Source organism: Cherax quadricarinatus, chromosome 86 (assembly GCF_038502225.1).
Source record: "Cherax quadricarinatus isolate ZL_2023a chromosome 86, ASM3850222v1, whole genome shotgun sequence".
Lineage (NCBI taxonomy): Eukaryota > Metazoa > Arthropoda > Malacostraca > Decapoda > Parastacidae > Cherax > Cherax quadricarinatus.
This window is the reverse complement of record NC_091377.1, coordinates 5,871,524-5,889,064: the sequence shown is the minus strand read 5'-3', so window position 1 is coordinate 5,889,064 and position 17,541 is coordinate 5,871,524. Positions and strand designations below refer to the sequence as shown.

The window sequence follows — 17,541 nt, the reverse complement described above, 5'->3', positions numbered from 1 at the left end:
ATTTTCATTAATCCATCCATGATATTTTTTTCAAAATTATATAATAAACACGATGCATAACATATAAATAAGATAAATACACCCCACAGTGAATAAATAAACATAAATGTGAGATGTTGACTTCCACAAGTGACGCCATAATAACAATACTCACCGAGTCTCATTAAATGTCGTATATTGCGGTAATATACACATTTTCATTAATCCATCCATGATATTTTTTTCAAAATTATATAATAAACACTGCATAACATATAAATAAGATAAATACACCCCACAGTAGAATAAATAAACAAATGTGAGATGTGAGCAGACGACTTGCACAAGTGGGATAATAACAATACTCGCCGAGTCTCATTAAATGTCGTATATTACGGTAATATACACATTTTCATTAATCCATCCATCAAAATTATATAATAAACACGATGCATAACATATAAATAAGATAAATACACCCCACAGTAGAATAAATAAACTTACTTGCACAAGTGGTACCAGTCTCATTGTAATATACACATTTTCATTAATCCATCCATGATATTTTTTTCAAAATTATATAATAAACACGATTACACCCCACAATAGAATAAATAAACATAAATATAAGATGTGGGATGTTTACATAATGTTACCTCTCATGTACTCATTCTTTCTCTCTCTCATTTATTCGTTTTATCTCATTTACTTACTCCTGACCCTACATTAAGACTACAAATATTTTAAGGTAAGTAATGAGTGAACTGTATATACATTTTATCGCTCTGGGATGCTTAAATATCATAGAATAGTATGTGTGGGTGGGGTGGCCTGGTGAGGTCTGGCTATACAATACATAAACTTGATTTCTTACAATAAATACTACTTTCACCCTAGATTAAGACTAATGAGCTATGTGTGTATTGTACCTTTTTATTGTTTTTTGATGCCTGGCTATTGCTAACTTAATAATGTTAGTGTAAACTTGTTATCTAGTGTTTGTATGTATAAGTGGAAAAAAAGGGTGTTCCACTTTAAACGGCGGTAGCCTGGAACCTAACCTGCCGTATAAGTGGGGCCCTCCTGTACGTCTTACGAGGTACCATGTTTGACATATATATACGTACTCATAAATTCTAGCGGCTTCAAATCAAGCAGGAAAAAGCTGGTAGGCCCACATGTGAGAGAATGGGTCTGTGTGGTCAGTGTGCACCATACAAAAAAAATCCTGGAACACGCAGTGCATAATGAGAAAAAAAAAACTCCGACCGTTTTTTTTTAATTAAAATGCCGACTTTGTGGTCTATTTCCGTATAGTATTTATGGTTGTATTCTCGTTTTCTTGGTCTCATTTGAAAGAATGGAAAACATATTATAGAAATAGAGGTGATTTTGATTGATTTTACTATAAAAAGAACCTGGAAATGGAGCTCAAAGTACGGGAAATGTTTGATTTTTGCCAATGTTCAAAAGTAAACAAATGATGTCATTGTCCAATAAATGTCCAACTAGCCATTCTAATATGCAGTCATGAATGGGATGATGTTATTTATACAATTATTACAGTATTGCAGTAGTCTGCATAACAGTAAGTATTCTATTTTTTGTTTGAATAAAAATTCAAAATAGAAAGGAAGAGTAATATCAGAGGGGCCTGGAGACATGACTGATGAACAAAGAAAATGTTATTTTAGAGCCAGGAATGTCTGCATTGTTCATTCTGGACCTTATTTTGAAATTGTCATATTTTTTAATTTTCGTGAAATTGGCCAAATTGCAAATTTCTGACCACATTATTGGGTAGTTGAAATCCGTAAATGAGCAGTTTCTTGTACTCAATCGATAGAAAAAATGGAGTTCTAAAGAAATAGCTATGAGTTTGGTCGATTGGATAAACGGAATTAGCCGAAAATAGGGCTCAAAGTGGGCGAAATCGCCGATTTGAAAATATTGCCGAGGTCACTAACTTCGCGAGAGCATAATTCCGTCAGTTTTCCATCAAATTTCGTTTTTTTGGTGTCATTACAATCGGAAAAAGATTCTCTATCATTTCATAAGTTTTTTTTTTTTTTAAATTTTGCAACACCAGGAGACACCTCAGGATTGGGGGTTGTGACAGTCAAGGGGTTAATGTCACCTTTGCACCATTTATAACATTTTTAGTATAATTTTAAATATTTAAACAGTAGTGTACTGTATACTGTAATGAACAGAATAGAGAAAATCAGCTCTAATATTCATTATTTAGGTATGCATACCAGTCAGAGAGCACATCATAATTCCAAGTCATCGGTAAACAAGTACATCGCTAAGCGAGAAGAAGCTGTAGTTATTATTTAGTTAGCACATCATATTCATATTCGACTTATGATGGGCTTGTCGGAATATAACCCCCATTGTATGTTGAGGAGCACTTGTGCTGAATTTTAATATTAATTTTAATTTTAATATTAGTCAGAGGGCTGAAGAGGGGTTGTTGAGGTGGTTTGGTCATTTCGAGAGAATCGATCAAAGTAGAATGACATGGAGAGCATATAAATCTGTAGGGGAAGGAAGGCGGGGTAGGGGTCGTCCTCGAAAAGGTTGGAAGGGGTAAGGGAGGTTTAGTGGGCGAGGGGCTTGGACTTCCAGCAGGCATGCATGACCGTGTTCGATAGGAGTGAATGGAGACAAATGGTATTTGGGACCTGACGATCTGTTGGAATGTGAGCAGGGTAATATTTAGTGAAGGAATTCAGGGAAACTGGTTATTTTTATATAGCCAGACTTGAGTCCTGGAAATGGGAAGTACAATGCCTGCACTCTAAAGGAGGGGTTCGGGATATTATCAGTTTGGAGGGATATATTGTGTATCTTTATACGTATATGCTTCTAAACTGTTGTGTTCTGAGCACCTCTGCAAAAACAGTGATTATGTGTGAGTGAGGTGAAAGTGTTGAATGATGATGAAAGTACGTATTTTCATTTTGGGGATTTTCTTTCTTTTTGGGTCACCCTGCCTCGGTAGGAGACGGCCGACTTGTTAAAAAAAAAAAAACCTCTTTGATGGTGTACAACTTTATACTTTGCTTCCATTCAAAGCTGAAGACTAAGCTCACTCTTCTAAAAATATTCCACACTACACCTGTCAAACCATTTTTATTTTTGAAGTTCACTGCTCACCTTAAAGCAAGAAGCACGGTAGAGTAGCTGCACAACGTGTCCGATACTTGTCTTGGAGGCCTGCGGGAAATGAGGTTCCAGCCGCTGCACCACAAACATCACCAGCACCTTTCGTGAAAGAGCTGAACCATCTTCAAGAGCTAAAAGAACTAGCTTTAACACTTCTTCTTGCATAGCTGAAAATTAAACCATCTAATGTTACTTTCACAAAGAAAAATGAGATACTGATGAAGAGTCATTGAGGAAGGTATCTCCCTCCCAAACTGAACTACATACATCTCTTGAAACACATACAATTTTATGAAATTATTTTGAAATTAATAAAAACAATGTCAAATCTGCCACCAGGGAGCTTCAAGTCCCAACCAATATAATACATCGCAGGATCTTAATACATGTGTACCAAGTCTAGAGTGTTTTGGATCAAGCAGTGTCAAGATATAAAAAACTAGGACCTACCATACCATACAAGAGTTTTATAGAATCTTCAATATAGTACAATAGAAAATCATCAAACCATACTTGCTTAAAAGTCAGAAATTTTTCAGGAAAAAAACTGAATCCATGAAGGGGCCCCGAAATTTGTTAAGTCCTACATTACCCAGGACACAACAATACCACAGTACTATATACCCTCTTGGGTTTTTAAAATAGGATATAAAAAATGCCCAAGGATATGACAATGCTGTATATAAAGTTCTCAGGTTATACTGTATTTGACAATTGTTATCATTAATAAAGCAGTAAGGAATAAATAAATAAATAAATAAATAAATAAATATATAGAAGTTGGATGTCCTGGCCCTAAGCGAAACAAAGCTGAAGGGGGTAGGAGAGTTTCAGTGGGGGGAAATAAATGGGATTAAATCTGGAGTATCTGAGAGAGTTAGAGCAAAGGAAGGGGTAGCAGTAATGTTAAATGATCAGTTATGGAAGGAGAAAAGAGAATATGAATGTGTAAATTCAAGAATTATGTGGATTAAAGTCAAGGTTGGATGCGAGAAGTGGGTCATAATAAGCGTGTATGCACCTGGAGAAGAGAGGAATGCAGAGGAGAGAGAGAGATTTTGGGAGATGTTAAGTGAATGTATAGGAGCCTTTGAACCAAGTGAGAGAGTAATTGTGGTAGGGGACTTGAATGCTAAAGTAGGAGAAACTTTTAGAGAGGGTGTGGTAGGTAAGTTTGGGGTGCCAGGTGTAAATGATAATGGGAGCCCTTTGATTGAACTTTGTATAGAAAGGGGTTTAGTTATAGGTAATACATATTTTAAGAAAAAGAGGATAAATAAGTATACACGATATGATGTAGGGCGAAATGACAGTAGTTTGTTGGATTATGTATTGGTAGATAAAAGACTGTTGAGTAGACTTCAGGATGTACATGTTTATAGAGGGGCCACAGATATATCAGATCACTTTCTAGTTGTAGCTACACTGAGAGTAAAAGGTAGATGGGATACAAGGAGAATAGAAGCATCAGGGAAGAGAGAGGTGAAGGTTTATAAACTAAAAGAGGAGGCAGTTAGGGTAAGATATAAACAGCTATTGGAGGATAGATGGGCTAATGAGAGCATAGGCAATGGGGTCGAAGAGGTATGGGGTAGGTTTAAAAATGTAGTGTTAGAGTGTTCAGCAGAAGTTTGTGGTTACAGGAAAGTGGGTGCAGGAGGGAAGAGGAGCGATTGGTGGAATGATGATGTAAAGAGAGTAGTAAGGGAGAAAAAGTTAGCATATGAGAAGTTTTTACAAAGTAGAAGTGATGCAAGGAGGGAAGAGTATATGGAGAAAAAGAGAGAAGTTAAGAGAGTGGTGAAGCAATGTAAAAAGAGAGCAAATGAGAGAGTGGGTGAGATGTTATCAACAAATTTTGTTGAAAATAAGAAAAAGTTTTGGAGTGAGATTAACAAGTTAAGAAAGCCTAGAGAACAAATGGATTTGTCAGTTAAAAATAGGAGAGGAGAGTTATTAAATGGAGAGTTAGAGGTATTGGGAAGATGGAAGGAATATTTTGAGGAATTGTTAAATGTTGATGAAGATAGGGAAGCTGTGATTTCGTGTATAGGGCAAGGAGGAATAACATCTTGTAGGAGTGAGGAAGAGCCAGTTGTGAGTGTGGGGGAAGTTCGTGAGGCAGTAGGCAAAATGAAAGGGGGTAAGGCAGCCGGGATTGATGGGATAAAGATAGAAATGTTAAAAGCAGGTGGGGATATAGTTTTGGAGTGGTTGGTGCAATTATTTAATAAATGTATGGAAGAGGGTAAGGTACCTAGGGATTGGCAGAGAGCATGCATAGTTCCTTTGTATAAAGGCAAAGGGGATAAAAGAGAGTGCAAAAATTATAGGGGGATAAGTCTGTTGAGTGTACCTGGTAAAGTGTATGGTAGAGTTATAATTGAAAGAATTAAGAGTAAGACGGAGAATAGTATAGCAGATGAACAAGGAGGCTTTAGGAAAGGTAGGGGGTGTGTGGACCAGGTGTTTACAGTGAAACATATAAGTGAACAGTATTTAGATAAGGCTAAAGAGGTCTTTGTGGCATTTATGGATTTGGAAAAGGCATATGACAGGGTGGATAGGGGGGCAATGTGGCAGATGTTGCAAGTGTATGGTGTAGGAGGTAGGTTACTGAAAGCAGTGAAGAGTTTTTACGAGGATAGTGAGGCTCAAGTTAGAGTATGTAGGAAAGAAGGAAATTTTTTCCCAGTAAAGGTAGGCCTTAGACAAGGATGTGTGATGTCACCGTGGTTGTTTAATATATTTATAGATGGGGTTGTAAGAGAAGTAAATGCGAGGGTCTTGGCAAGAGGCGTGGAGTTAAAAGACAAAGAATCACACACAAAGTGGGAGTTGTCACAGCTGCTCTTTGCTGATGACACTGTGCTCTTGGGAGATTCTGAAGAGAAGTTGCAGAGATTGGTGGATGAATTTGGTAGGGTGTGCAAAAGAAGAAAATTAAAGGTGAATACAGGAAAGAGTAAGGTTATGAGGATAACAAAAAGATTAGGTGATGAAAGATTGAATATCAGATTGGAGGGAGAGAGTATGGAGGAGGTGAATGTATTCAGATATTTGGGAGTGGACGTGTCAGCGGATGGGTCTATGAAAGATGAGGTGAATCATAGAATTGATGAGGGAAAAAGAGTGAGTGGTGCACTTAGGAGTCTGTGGAGACAAAGAACTTTGTCCTTGGAGGCAAAGAGGGGAATGTATGAGAGTATAGTTTTACCAACGCTCTTATATGGGTGTGAAGCGTGGGTGATGAATGTTGCAGCGAGGAGAAGGCTGGAGGCAGTGGAGATGTCATGTCTGAGGGCAATGTGTGGTGTGAATATAATGCAGAGAATTCGTAGTTTGGAAGTTAGGAGGAGGTGCGGGATTACCAAAACTGTTGTCCAGAGGGCTGAGGAAGGGTTGTTGAGGTGGTTCGGACATGTAGAGAGAATGGAGCGAAACAGAATGACTTCAAGAGTGTATCAGTCTGTAGTGGAAGGAAGGCGGGGTAGGGGTCGGCCTAGGAAGGGTTGGAGGGAGGGGGTAAAGGAGGTTTTGTGTGCGAGGGGCTTGGACTTCCAGCAGGCATGCGTGAGCGTGTTTGATAGGAGTGAATGGAGACAAATGGTTTTTAATACTTGACGTGCTGTTGGAGTGTGAGCAAAGTAACATTTATGAAGGGATTCAGGGAAACCGGCAGGCCGGACTTGAGTCCTGGAGATGGGAAGTACAGTGCCTGCACTCTGAAGGAGGGGTGTTAATGTTGCAGTTTAAAAACTGTAGTGTAAAGCACCCTTCTGGCAAGACAGTGATGGAGTGAATGATGGTGAAAGTTTTTCTTTTTCGGGCCACCCTGCCTTGGTGGGAATCGGCCGGTGTGATAATAAAAAAAAAAAATAAAAATAAAATATATTTTTTTATTTTTTTATTATCACACTGGCCGATTCCCACCAAGGCAGGGTGGCCCGAAAAAGAAAAACTTTCACCATCATTCACTCCATCACTGTCTTGCCAGAACGGTGCTTTACACTACAGTTTTTAAACTGCAACATTAACACCCCTCCTTCAGAGTGCAGGCACTATATACTAAATATATATATACTACCGTCCTGCCAAGTGAATGTAAAACAAAAGCCTGTAATTGTTTTACATGATGGTAGGATTGCTGGTGTCTTTTGTCTGTCTCATAAATATGCAAGATTACAGGTATGTCTTGCTACTTCTACTTACACTTAGGTCACACTACACATACATGTACACGTTTATTTATACACACTCATCTGAGTTTTCTTTGATTTTATCTTAATAGTTCTTGGTCTTATTACTTTTCCTTTAATATCCATGGGGAAGAGAAATAAGAATCTTTCCTCCGTAAGCCATGCGTGTTGTAAAAGTCAACTAAAATGCCGGGAACAATGGGCTAGTAACCCCTTTTCCTGTAAAGATTACTAAAAGGAATAAGAAGAAGAAAATTGTCAAAGTGGGAAGTCTGAATGTGCGTGGATGTTGTGCAAATGATAAGAAAGAGATGATTGTGGATGTTATGAATGAGAAGAAGCTGGATGTCCTGGCTTTAAGTGAAACGAAGCTGAAGGGGGTGGGAGGGTTTCAATGGAGAGGAATAAATGGGATTAGGTCAGGGGTTTCAAATAGAGTTAGAGCTAAAGAAGGAGTAGCAATAATGTTGAAGGATAAGCTATGGCAGGAAAAGAGGGACTATAAATGTATTAATTCAAGGATTATGTGGAGTAAAATAAAGATTGGATGTGAAAAGTGGGTTATAGTAAGCGTGTATGCACCTGGAGAAGAAAGAAGTGTAGAGGAGAGAGAGAAAGATTCTGGGAAATGTTGAGTGAATGCGTGGGGAGTTTTGAATCAAGTGTGAGAGTAATGGTGGTTGGGGATTTCAATGCTAAAGTGGGTAAAAATGTTATGGAGGGAGTAGTAGGTAAATTTGGGGTGCCAGGGGTAAATGTAAATGGGGAGCCTTTAATTGAGCTATGTGTATTAAGAGATTTGGTAATAAGTAATACATATTTTATGAAAAAGAGGATAAATAAATATACAAGGTATGATGTAGCACGTAATGAAAGTAGTTTGTTAGATTATGTATTGGTGGATAAAAGGTTGATGGGTAGGCTCCAAGATGTACATGTTTATAGAGGGGCAACTGATATATCGGATCATTATTTAGTTGTAGCTACAGTTAGAGTAAGAGGTAGATGGGAAAAGAGGAAGGTGGCAACAACAAGTAAGAGGGAGGTGAAAGTGAATAAACTAAGGGAGGAGGAAGTTCGGGGGAGATATAAGCGACTGTTGGCAGAAAGGTGGGCTAGTGCAAAGATGAGTAGTGGGGGGGCTGAAGAGGGTTGGAATAGTTTTAAAAATGCAGAATTAGAATGTGGGGCAGAAGTTTGTGGTTATAGGAGGGTGGGGCCAGGAGGAAAGAGGAGTGACTGGTGGAATGATGAAGTAAAGGGTGTGATAAAAGAGAAAAAGGTAGCTTATGAGAGGTTTTTACAAAGCAGAAGTGTTATAAGAAGAGCAGAGTATATGGAGAGTAAAAGAAAGGTGAAGAGAGTGGTGAGAGAGTGCAAAAGGAGAGCAGATGATAGAGTGGGAGAGGCACTGTCAAGAAATTTTAATGAAAATAAGAAAAATTTTTGGAGTGAGTTAAACAAGTTAAGAAAGCCTAGGGAAAGTATGGATTTGTCAGTTAAAAACAGAGTAGGGGAATTAGTAGATGGGGAAAGGGAGGTATTAGGTAGATGGCGAGAATATTTTGAGGAACTTTTAAATGTTGAGGAAGAAAGGGAGGCAGTAATTTCATGCACTGGCCAGGGAGGTATACCATCTTTTAGGAGTGAAGAAGAGCAGAATGTAAGTGTGGTGGAGGTACGTGAGGCATTACGTAGAATGAAAGGGGGTAAAGCAGCTGGAACTGATGGGATCATGACAGAAATGTTAAAAGCAGGGGGGGATATAGTGTTGGAGTGGTTGGTACTTTTGTTTAATAAATGTATGAAAGAGGGGAAGGTACCTAGGGATTGGCGGAGAGCATGTATAGTCCCTTTATATAAAGGGAAAGGGGACGAAAGAGATTGTAAAAATTATAGAGGAATAAGTTTACTGAGTATACCAGGAAAAGTATACGGTAGGGTTATAATTGAAAGAATTAGAGGTAAGACAGAATGTAGGATTGTGGATGAGCAGGGAGGCTTCAGAGTGGGTAGGGGATGTGTAGATCAAGTGTTTACATTGAAGCATATATGTGAACAGTATTTAGATAAAGGTAGGGAAGTTTTTATTGCATTTATGGATTTAGAAAAGGCATATGATAGAGTGGATAGAGGAGCAATGTGGCAGATGTTGCAAGTATATGGAATAGGTGGTAAGTTACTAAATGCTGTTAAGAGTTTTTATGAGGATAGTGAGGCTCAGGTTAGGGTGTGTAGAAGAGAGGGAGAATACTTCCCGGTAAAAGTAGGTTTTAGACAGGGATGTGTAATGTCACCACGGTTGTTTAATATATTTATAGATGGGGTTGTAAAAGAAGTAATGCTAGGGTGTTCGGGAGAGGGGTGGGGTTAAATTATGGGGAATCAAATTCAAAATGGGAATTGACACAGTTACTTTTTGCTGATGATACTGTGCTTATGGGAGATTCTAAAGAAAAATTGCAAAGGTTAGTGGATGAGTTTGAGAATGTGTGTAAAGGTAGAAAGTTGAAAGTGAACATAGAAAAGAGTAAGGTGATGAGGGTATCAAATGATTTAGATAAAGAAAAATTGGATATCAAATTGGGGAGGAGGAGTATGGAAGAAGTGAATGTTTTCAGATACTTGGGAGTTGACGTTTCGGCGGATGGATTTATGAAGGATGAGGTTAATCATAGAATTGATGAGGGAAAAAAGGTGAGTGGTGCGTTGAGGTATATGTGGAGTCAAAAAACGTTATCTATGGAGGCAAAGAAGGGAATGTATGAAAGTATAGTAGTACCAACACCCTTATATGGATGTGAAGCTTGGGTGGTAAATGCAGCAGCGAGGAGACGGTTGGAGGCAGTGGAGATGTCCTGTCTAAGGGCAATGTGTGGTGTAAATATTATGCAGAAAATTTGGAGTGTGGAAATTAGGAGAAGGTGTGGAGTTAATAAAAGCATTAGTCAGAGGGCAGAAGAGGGTTTGTTGAGGTGGTTTGGTCATTTAGAGAGAATGGATCAAAGTAGAATGACATGGAAAGCATATAAATCTATAGGGGAAGGAAGGAGGGGTAGGGGTCGTCCTCGAAAGGGTTGGAAAGAGGGGGTAAAGGAGGTTTTGTGGGAGAGGGGCTTGGACTTCCAGCAAGCGTGCATGAGCGTGTTAGATAGGAGTGAATGGAGACGAATGATACTTGGGACCTGACGATCTGTTGGAGTGTGAGCAGGGTAATATTTAGTGAAGGGATTCAGGGAAACCGGTTATTTTCATATAGTCGGACTTGAGTCCTGGAAATGGGAAGTACAATGCCTGCACTTTAAAGGAGGGGTTTTGGGATATTGGCAGTTTGGAGGGATATGTTGTGTATCTTTATACGTATATGCTTCTAAACTGTTGTATTCTGAGCACCTCTGCAAAAACAGTGATAATGTGTGAGTGTGGTGAAAGTGTTGAATGATGACGAAAGTATTTTCTTTTTGGGGATTTTCTTTCTTTTTTGGGTCACCCTGCCTCGGTGGGAGACGGCCGACTTGGAGAGAAAAAAAAAAAAAAAAAAAAAAAAACATATATTCATATAGTCAGACTTGAGTCCTGGAAATGGGAAGTACAATGCCAGCACTTTAAAGGAGGGGTTTGGGATATTGGCAGTTTGGAGGGATATGTTGTGTATCTTTATACGTATATGCTTCTAAGCTGTTGTATTCTGAGCACCTCTGCAAAAACAGTGATAATGTGTGAGTGTGGTGAAAGTGTTGAATGATGATGAAAGTATTTTCTTTTTGGGGATTTTCTTTCTTTTTTGGGTCACCCTGCCTCGGTGGGAGACGGCCGACTTGTTAAAAAAAAAAAAAAAAAAAAAAAAAAAAAAATAATAAAAAATATATATATATATATATATATATATATATATATATATATATATATATATATATCATATCATAGGTAGTAGGTTGGTAGACAGCAACCGCCCAGGGAGGTACTACCGTCCTGCCAAGTGAGTGTAAAATGAAAGCCTGTAATTGTTTTACATGATGGTAGGATTGCTGGTGTCCTTTTTTCTGTCTCATGAACATGCAAGATTTCAGGTATGTCTTGCTACTTCTACTTACAGTTTGGTCACACTACACATACATGTACAAGCACATATATACACACCCCTCTGGGTTTTCTTCTATTTTCTTTCTAGTTCTTACTCTTGTTTATTTCCTCTTATCTCCATGGGGAAGTGGAACAGAATTTTTCCTCCGTAAGCCATGCGTGTTGTAAGAGGCGACTAAAATGCCGGGAGCAAGAGGCTAGTAACCTCTTCTCCTGTATATATTACTAAATGTAAAAGGAGAAACTTTCATTTTTCCTTTTGGGCCGCCCCGCCTCGGTGGGATACAGCCGCCACCCCGCCTCGGTGGGATACAGCCGGTGTGTTTAAAGAAAGAATATATATACATACAGACAAAAAATGACAAAGCTTATCAAATTACATACATTATTCGAAGTTGTAAAACCCAAGGTTTCATGCAGTAATAATGCATGCATAGGTCCTGAGACTATGCAGTAACAATTCAATAAAATAGAATTGGAGTGAGTGGAGGTCAGTATTTTTTGAGATTTGATGTGCTGGTGTAGTGCAAGTATTTACTTCTTTGGTTTACTCAACCTTGGTGGGACATGGTCAATGTAGTTAAAAAAAAAAAATTAAAGGTCTTCAAAAATTATTGCTAAGATCAGAAAAAAATGTATTCAGATTTTATAACACACAATATTGTGTTCATGAAACAGCATGGAACCTCGAAACATGCCTAAATGAACACATTAACTCATGTAGTAATGATAACTTGAACAACGCCTGCTTACAACACCGGAATTCTACCAAATCACCTCATGAAATTCAATGATGCCCAACTAGTGATCAGAGAACCTAATTTCCACAGACATAAATGTCTTGAATCATCATTAATCGCTGTTTCTAACGCAATCAAGCAAAATAAAGGCAACTTCATCATCTCTCAAGTCTTAGCAAAAATCCTCCTCAAATCAATAAACCCTGCCATCACATAGTCTATGCTGCTAATACAGTGGACCCCCGCATAACGATCACCTCCGAATGCGACCAATTATGTAAGTGTATTTATGTAAGTGCGTTTGTACGTGTATGTTTGGGGGTCTGAAATGGACTAATCTACTTCACAATATTCCTTATGGGAACAAATTCGGTCAGTACTGGCACCTGAACATACTTCTGGAGTGAAAAAATATCGTTAACCGGGGGTCCACTGTACTATGCAAGAACATAACAGAGGAGGAACACTGAAACAGACCTTCTCAAATCCAAACACTAACAGAAATATACACAAATAACCCGCACATAAAAGAGAAAAGCTTACGACGACGTTTTGGTCCGACTTGGACCATTTACAAAGTCACACTTTGTAAATGGTCCAAGTCGGACCGAAACGTCGTCGTAAGTTTCTCTCTTTTATGTGCGGGTTATTTGTGTATCGTTCCAGTCATGGTATTGTGCCTTTTTTTGTTAGTTACTAACAGAAATATTTGTCTAATCTAGTTTTGTGCTACCCAAGTAATAGCTTTTATAAACTTTTACTTATGTGCAAGTTGATTGTTCTACTACTATAACTAATATTACTACTACTACCATTACCACCACCACTAATATTACACCTCACTCTAAGCCCATACATACCCTCTGTCCATGTATTGTTTGTAACAGCTGAATAATCTTCTTTCTTTCAACACACCGGCCATTTCCCACCGAGGCAGGGTGGCCCAAAAGGAAAAACGAAAGTTTCTCCTTTTACATTTAGTAATATATACAGGAGAAGGGGTTACTAGCCCCTTGCTCCTGGCATTTTAGTCGCCTCTTACGACACGCATGGCTTACGGAGGAAGAATTCTGTTCCACTTCCCCATGGAGGAACAGCTGAATGTTTTCAGATATTTGGGAGTTGACGTGTCAGCGGATGGATTTATGAAGGATGAGGTTAATCATAGAATTGATGAAGGAAAAAAGGCGAGTGGTGCGTTGAGGTATATGTGGAGACAAAAAACGTTATCTATGGAGGCAAAGAAGGGAATGTATGAAAGTATAGTGGTACCAACACTCTTATATGGGTGTGAAGCTTGGGTTGTAAATGCTGCAGCGAGGAGACGGTTGCAGGAAGTGGAGATGTCCTGTCTAAGGGCAATGTGTGGCGTAAATATTATGCAGAAAATTTGGAGTGTGGAAATTTGGAGGTGTGGAGTTAATAAAAGTATTAGTCAGAGGGCTGAAGAGGGGTTGTTTAGGTGGTTTGGTTATTTAGAGAGAATGGATCAAAGTAGAATGACGTGGAGAGCGCATAAAACTGCAGGGAAAGAAAGGCGGGGTAGGAGTCGTCCACGAAAAGGTTGGAGGGAGGGGGTAAAGGAGGTTTTGTGGACGAGGGGCTTGGACTTCCAGCAAGCGTGTGTGAGCATGTTAGATAGGAGTGAATGGAGACTAATGGGAGCTGATGAGCTGGGAGCTGGGAGCTGGGAGCTGACGAGCTGTTGGAGTGTGAGCAGGGTAATATTTAGTGAAGGAATTCAGGGAAACCGGTTATTTTATATAACCTGACTTGAGTCCTGGAAATGGGAAGTACAATGCCTGTACTTTAAAGGGGGATTTGGGATATTGGCATTTTGGAAGGAATGACTTCAAGAGTGTATCAGTCTGTAGTGGAAGGAAGGCGGGGTAGGGGTCGGCCTAGGAAGGGTTGGAGGGAGGGGGTAAAGGAGGTTTTGTGTGCGAGGGGCTTGGACTTCCAGCAGGCATGCGTGAGCGTGTTTGATAGGAGTGAATGGAGACAAATGGTTTTTAATACTTGACGTGCTGTTGGAGTGTGAGCAAAGTAACATTTATGAAGGGATTCAGGGAAACCGGCAGGCCGGACTTGAGTCCTGGAGATGGGAAGTACAGTGCCTGCACTCTGAAGGAGGGGTGTTAATGTTGCAGTTTAAAAACTGTAGTGTAAAGCACCCTTCTGGCAAGACAGTGATGGAGTGAATGATGGTGAAAGTTTTTCTTTTTCGGGCCACCCTGCCTTGGTGGGAATCGGCCGGTGTGATAATAAAAAAAAATATAAATAATACTTCTAAACTGTTGTATTCTGGGCACCTCTGCAAAAACAGTGATTATGTGTGAGTGAGGTGAAAGTGTTGAATGATGTTGAAAGTATTTTCTTTTTGGGGATTTTCTTTCTTTTTGGGTCACCCTGCCATGGTGGGAGATGGCCAGTGTGTTGAAAGAAAGAATATATGATCCAATTATTTAACCTTATTCTCCTATTCTTACTCATATAAAATTTGCCTTTTCAGACATGACATCTTTTCTATGCTAGTTATCAAATAAGCTGACCTTACCTGGCCCCAGAAACTGGCATCCTCTGGCCCTCACTGCTGCCCAGAGGTTAGCTGAGAGCTGTTGGTGATTTTGGTGCTGGAGTATGAGCTCGGTCACAGTCCGTTCACCCAGAGATCGAGCAGCACGGACTGCTCTGGCCCGCCCCTCATCTTCCACAAGTTGGCAGTTGATGAGGGTGACTAGCTTCCTTTGCATTGGACGGGACAGAAGTGAAGTGGACCCATTTGTTCCAGAGCCTACAAGAGAGATAACTGAAATCAAAGTAAGATATAAAATGCACCTTGAAAAAGCACCTGCCTTGACAAACCACAAAACAGATGGGGATCTGAACCCATGGCAAGTGAGTCTTAAAACCCCAGGCTGTTCCATGGTTTGCTTGCAGTCATGTTATTACAATTTCGTGAGTAATGAATGTCTTTACTATATGCCAGCAAGACACATACTCTATACTACATCCAGAATTTTATAAGATGATTATGAAAACAATTATTTTCACACCAATTATAGTGCTGCTGCACATGAGAAGTTATGCATGCCATAAAACTAAAACAAAATATATATCAGGTCACTCATCAATCAACATCAGTACTGTACCATGAATGCTATTAATTATTATACTGTACATCACATTATTTAGTGAATTACCTATTTGTAGTAACAGAAGCAGAACTGTTTATAGTGTCTCATCTTCATGATTTGTTCATAATAATAATAAGAAATTCCAGTGGCTGTAGTACTTACAATCCACTCTTTCAATTTAATCCTTTTTGTCACCATTTCATTTGTAAAGAAAATTTCCTGTATCCCACTGACTCCATTTTTAATTCACTTCTGTGGCCTATTCTTATCCCTGTTAAAGCTAGTAAAAAATCTTTATCTATTCTTTCATATCCTTTTATAACCATATATGTATACTGTTATCATATCTCCTCTTGTTTCTTCTATCAGCCTAGTGTTTTCAGTCTTTCATCATGTCTATGTTTTTATAGTTCTAGGTTTCTATTTTTTAGCTCTTTCTGAGAATTTTTTTATATCTGAACCATATGGTTTTTTAGGTATGGATGACACACTGCAGCTGCATATTCCAATTTTGGTCTAATGCTTGTTGTATACAGCATTTCTCCATCCATATAATTGAAAACTCTTTTATAGTTAGCCAATTTCACAATTTAATTTATATGACCTGGTGACAATCTTATACATATTGATAAATTATAGATCTTTCTTGTCTGTATTTTAATTGTAAATTTTGTTTTACACAATCTATATTTTTTTATGTGATCTGATTTTGCTTTCTTCCATTTTCATACCATGGAATTTATCAACAATAAATTTCATCACCCACCAGTAACTTCATTTGTTTAATACATCAGTCATCTTATGATTTACATTCATTTTCAACGTTTCTTTGCACAAGATTTTTGCATCATTTGAGAAAAACAAACACAGTTTTCTATTTATTCTGGTGGATTATTTACCAGTATACAGCGGAACCTCAGTACTCGAACTTAATTCATTCCAGAAGGCTGTTTGAGTGCTGATCTGTTCAAATATTGAACAATTCTTCCCAACCAATTTTCTTTTTGGTTGGCTGTTATCACTAATCTTCATAGGCCCCATGGTGACTTATTTATACAAATAATAATAAAATAAAATGCAAAGAAACACGAAAAAGTTTACAGCGAAGTTCTGGCAGGTCATGTTTGTTTCATCAAGTGCTGAGCTTTGCTGGGGTAGGGAGCTGTTCAAGTACGAAGGTTCCACTGTATATACATGCATATTAGAAACCTTACTGAGGTATGTACACAGCCTTGTGACTTTCCACTGGTGACATTTTCCAATGTATATGGTGAATATTTCCATTTTTGGGTCACCCTACTTTGATAGAAGATGACTGGGGTTGAGTAAGGAAAAAAAAAAGTGCTTCATTAATAAATTTCCAGTCACTGTAAGCTAGGTGTAATTTTGGTTTAATGGGCCACTACAGCATAAGCCATTAGGTCCTACACTCACTGTCTGGTAATTAAATACTGCCCACATTTGATTGAAAAACTTGGAAGAGCAAACTGGACTGATAACCAGATTCCCTCCAAAGATGTAAAAATTGCAGTATTTAAAAAAAAAAAAAAGAGGGGATTTGTCAATTGGCACTGCATGTGATATACGTACTGAGAAAAAGGCTAAAAATGCATTCCGAAAAACAATAGTGTGAATTAAGACACCAATACCCAGGAAAGAGTGAGACATCTGCACACTAACAAGGCCAGTATATAAATCTATTTGTGAAGTTCAAATCAATCTTAGTTCTGCTTAAGAGGCATAATCTAAAATTTAAATATCTCATTCCATTTCATTAAGCATCAATTCCATCACCCTAGAACATAGACAGTAGGCATCATAAATACATGTATACACATACATAAACAGATAACACAGAAAATAATACATACATCTTCCTATAAACTCTCGCTTTAGAAATAAAACATACTCCTCGCTTTAGGATGGTTCACCTTATGTATTTCAACTTTATGATGGTGCAATAGCAATGCCGTACAGTACTGTACACGTACTGATAAGATAAACCTGTATTCATTTATTTACTTTTCAATACTGGTATTTACTTAATAATTATTTGTTTATTTACTTATTCAGTGACAGCAGCTATTTCTTCTTCTTTCAACAAACTGGTTGTATCCCACCAAGGCAGGGTGGCCCAAAAAGAAAAACGAAAGTTTGTCTTTTTAAATTTAGTAATTTATACAGGAGAAGGGGTTACTAGCCCCTTGCTCCTAGCATTTTAGTCACCTCTTA

General features: G+C 38.4%; 1 protein-coding gene across 4 annotated transcripts in view; it reads right to left on the bottom strand.

The window, feature by feature from the left end:
• The window catches only part of LOC128702962 (roquin-1), a 73,834-nt gene that overhangs the window by 44,896 nt on the left and 11,397 nt on the right, over positions 1-17,541 (bottom strand). For 3 of the 4 annotated variants that reach the window (XM_053797455.2, XM_053797456.2, XM_070103596.1), the window contains exons 4-5: positions 14,730-14,981; positions 3,142-3,317 (exon numbers count right to left, since the gene is read on the bottom strand). In XM_053797455.2, coding sequence (XP_053653430.1) covers positions 3,142-3,317; positions 14,730-14,981 — 428 coding nt within the window. The remainder of the gene's footprint in view (positions 1-3,141; positions 3,318-14,729; positions 14,982-17,541) is intronic. The other variant, XM_053797457.2, reaches the window with a different exon arrangement.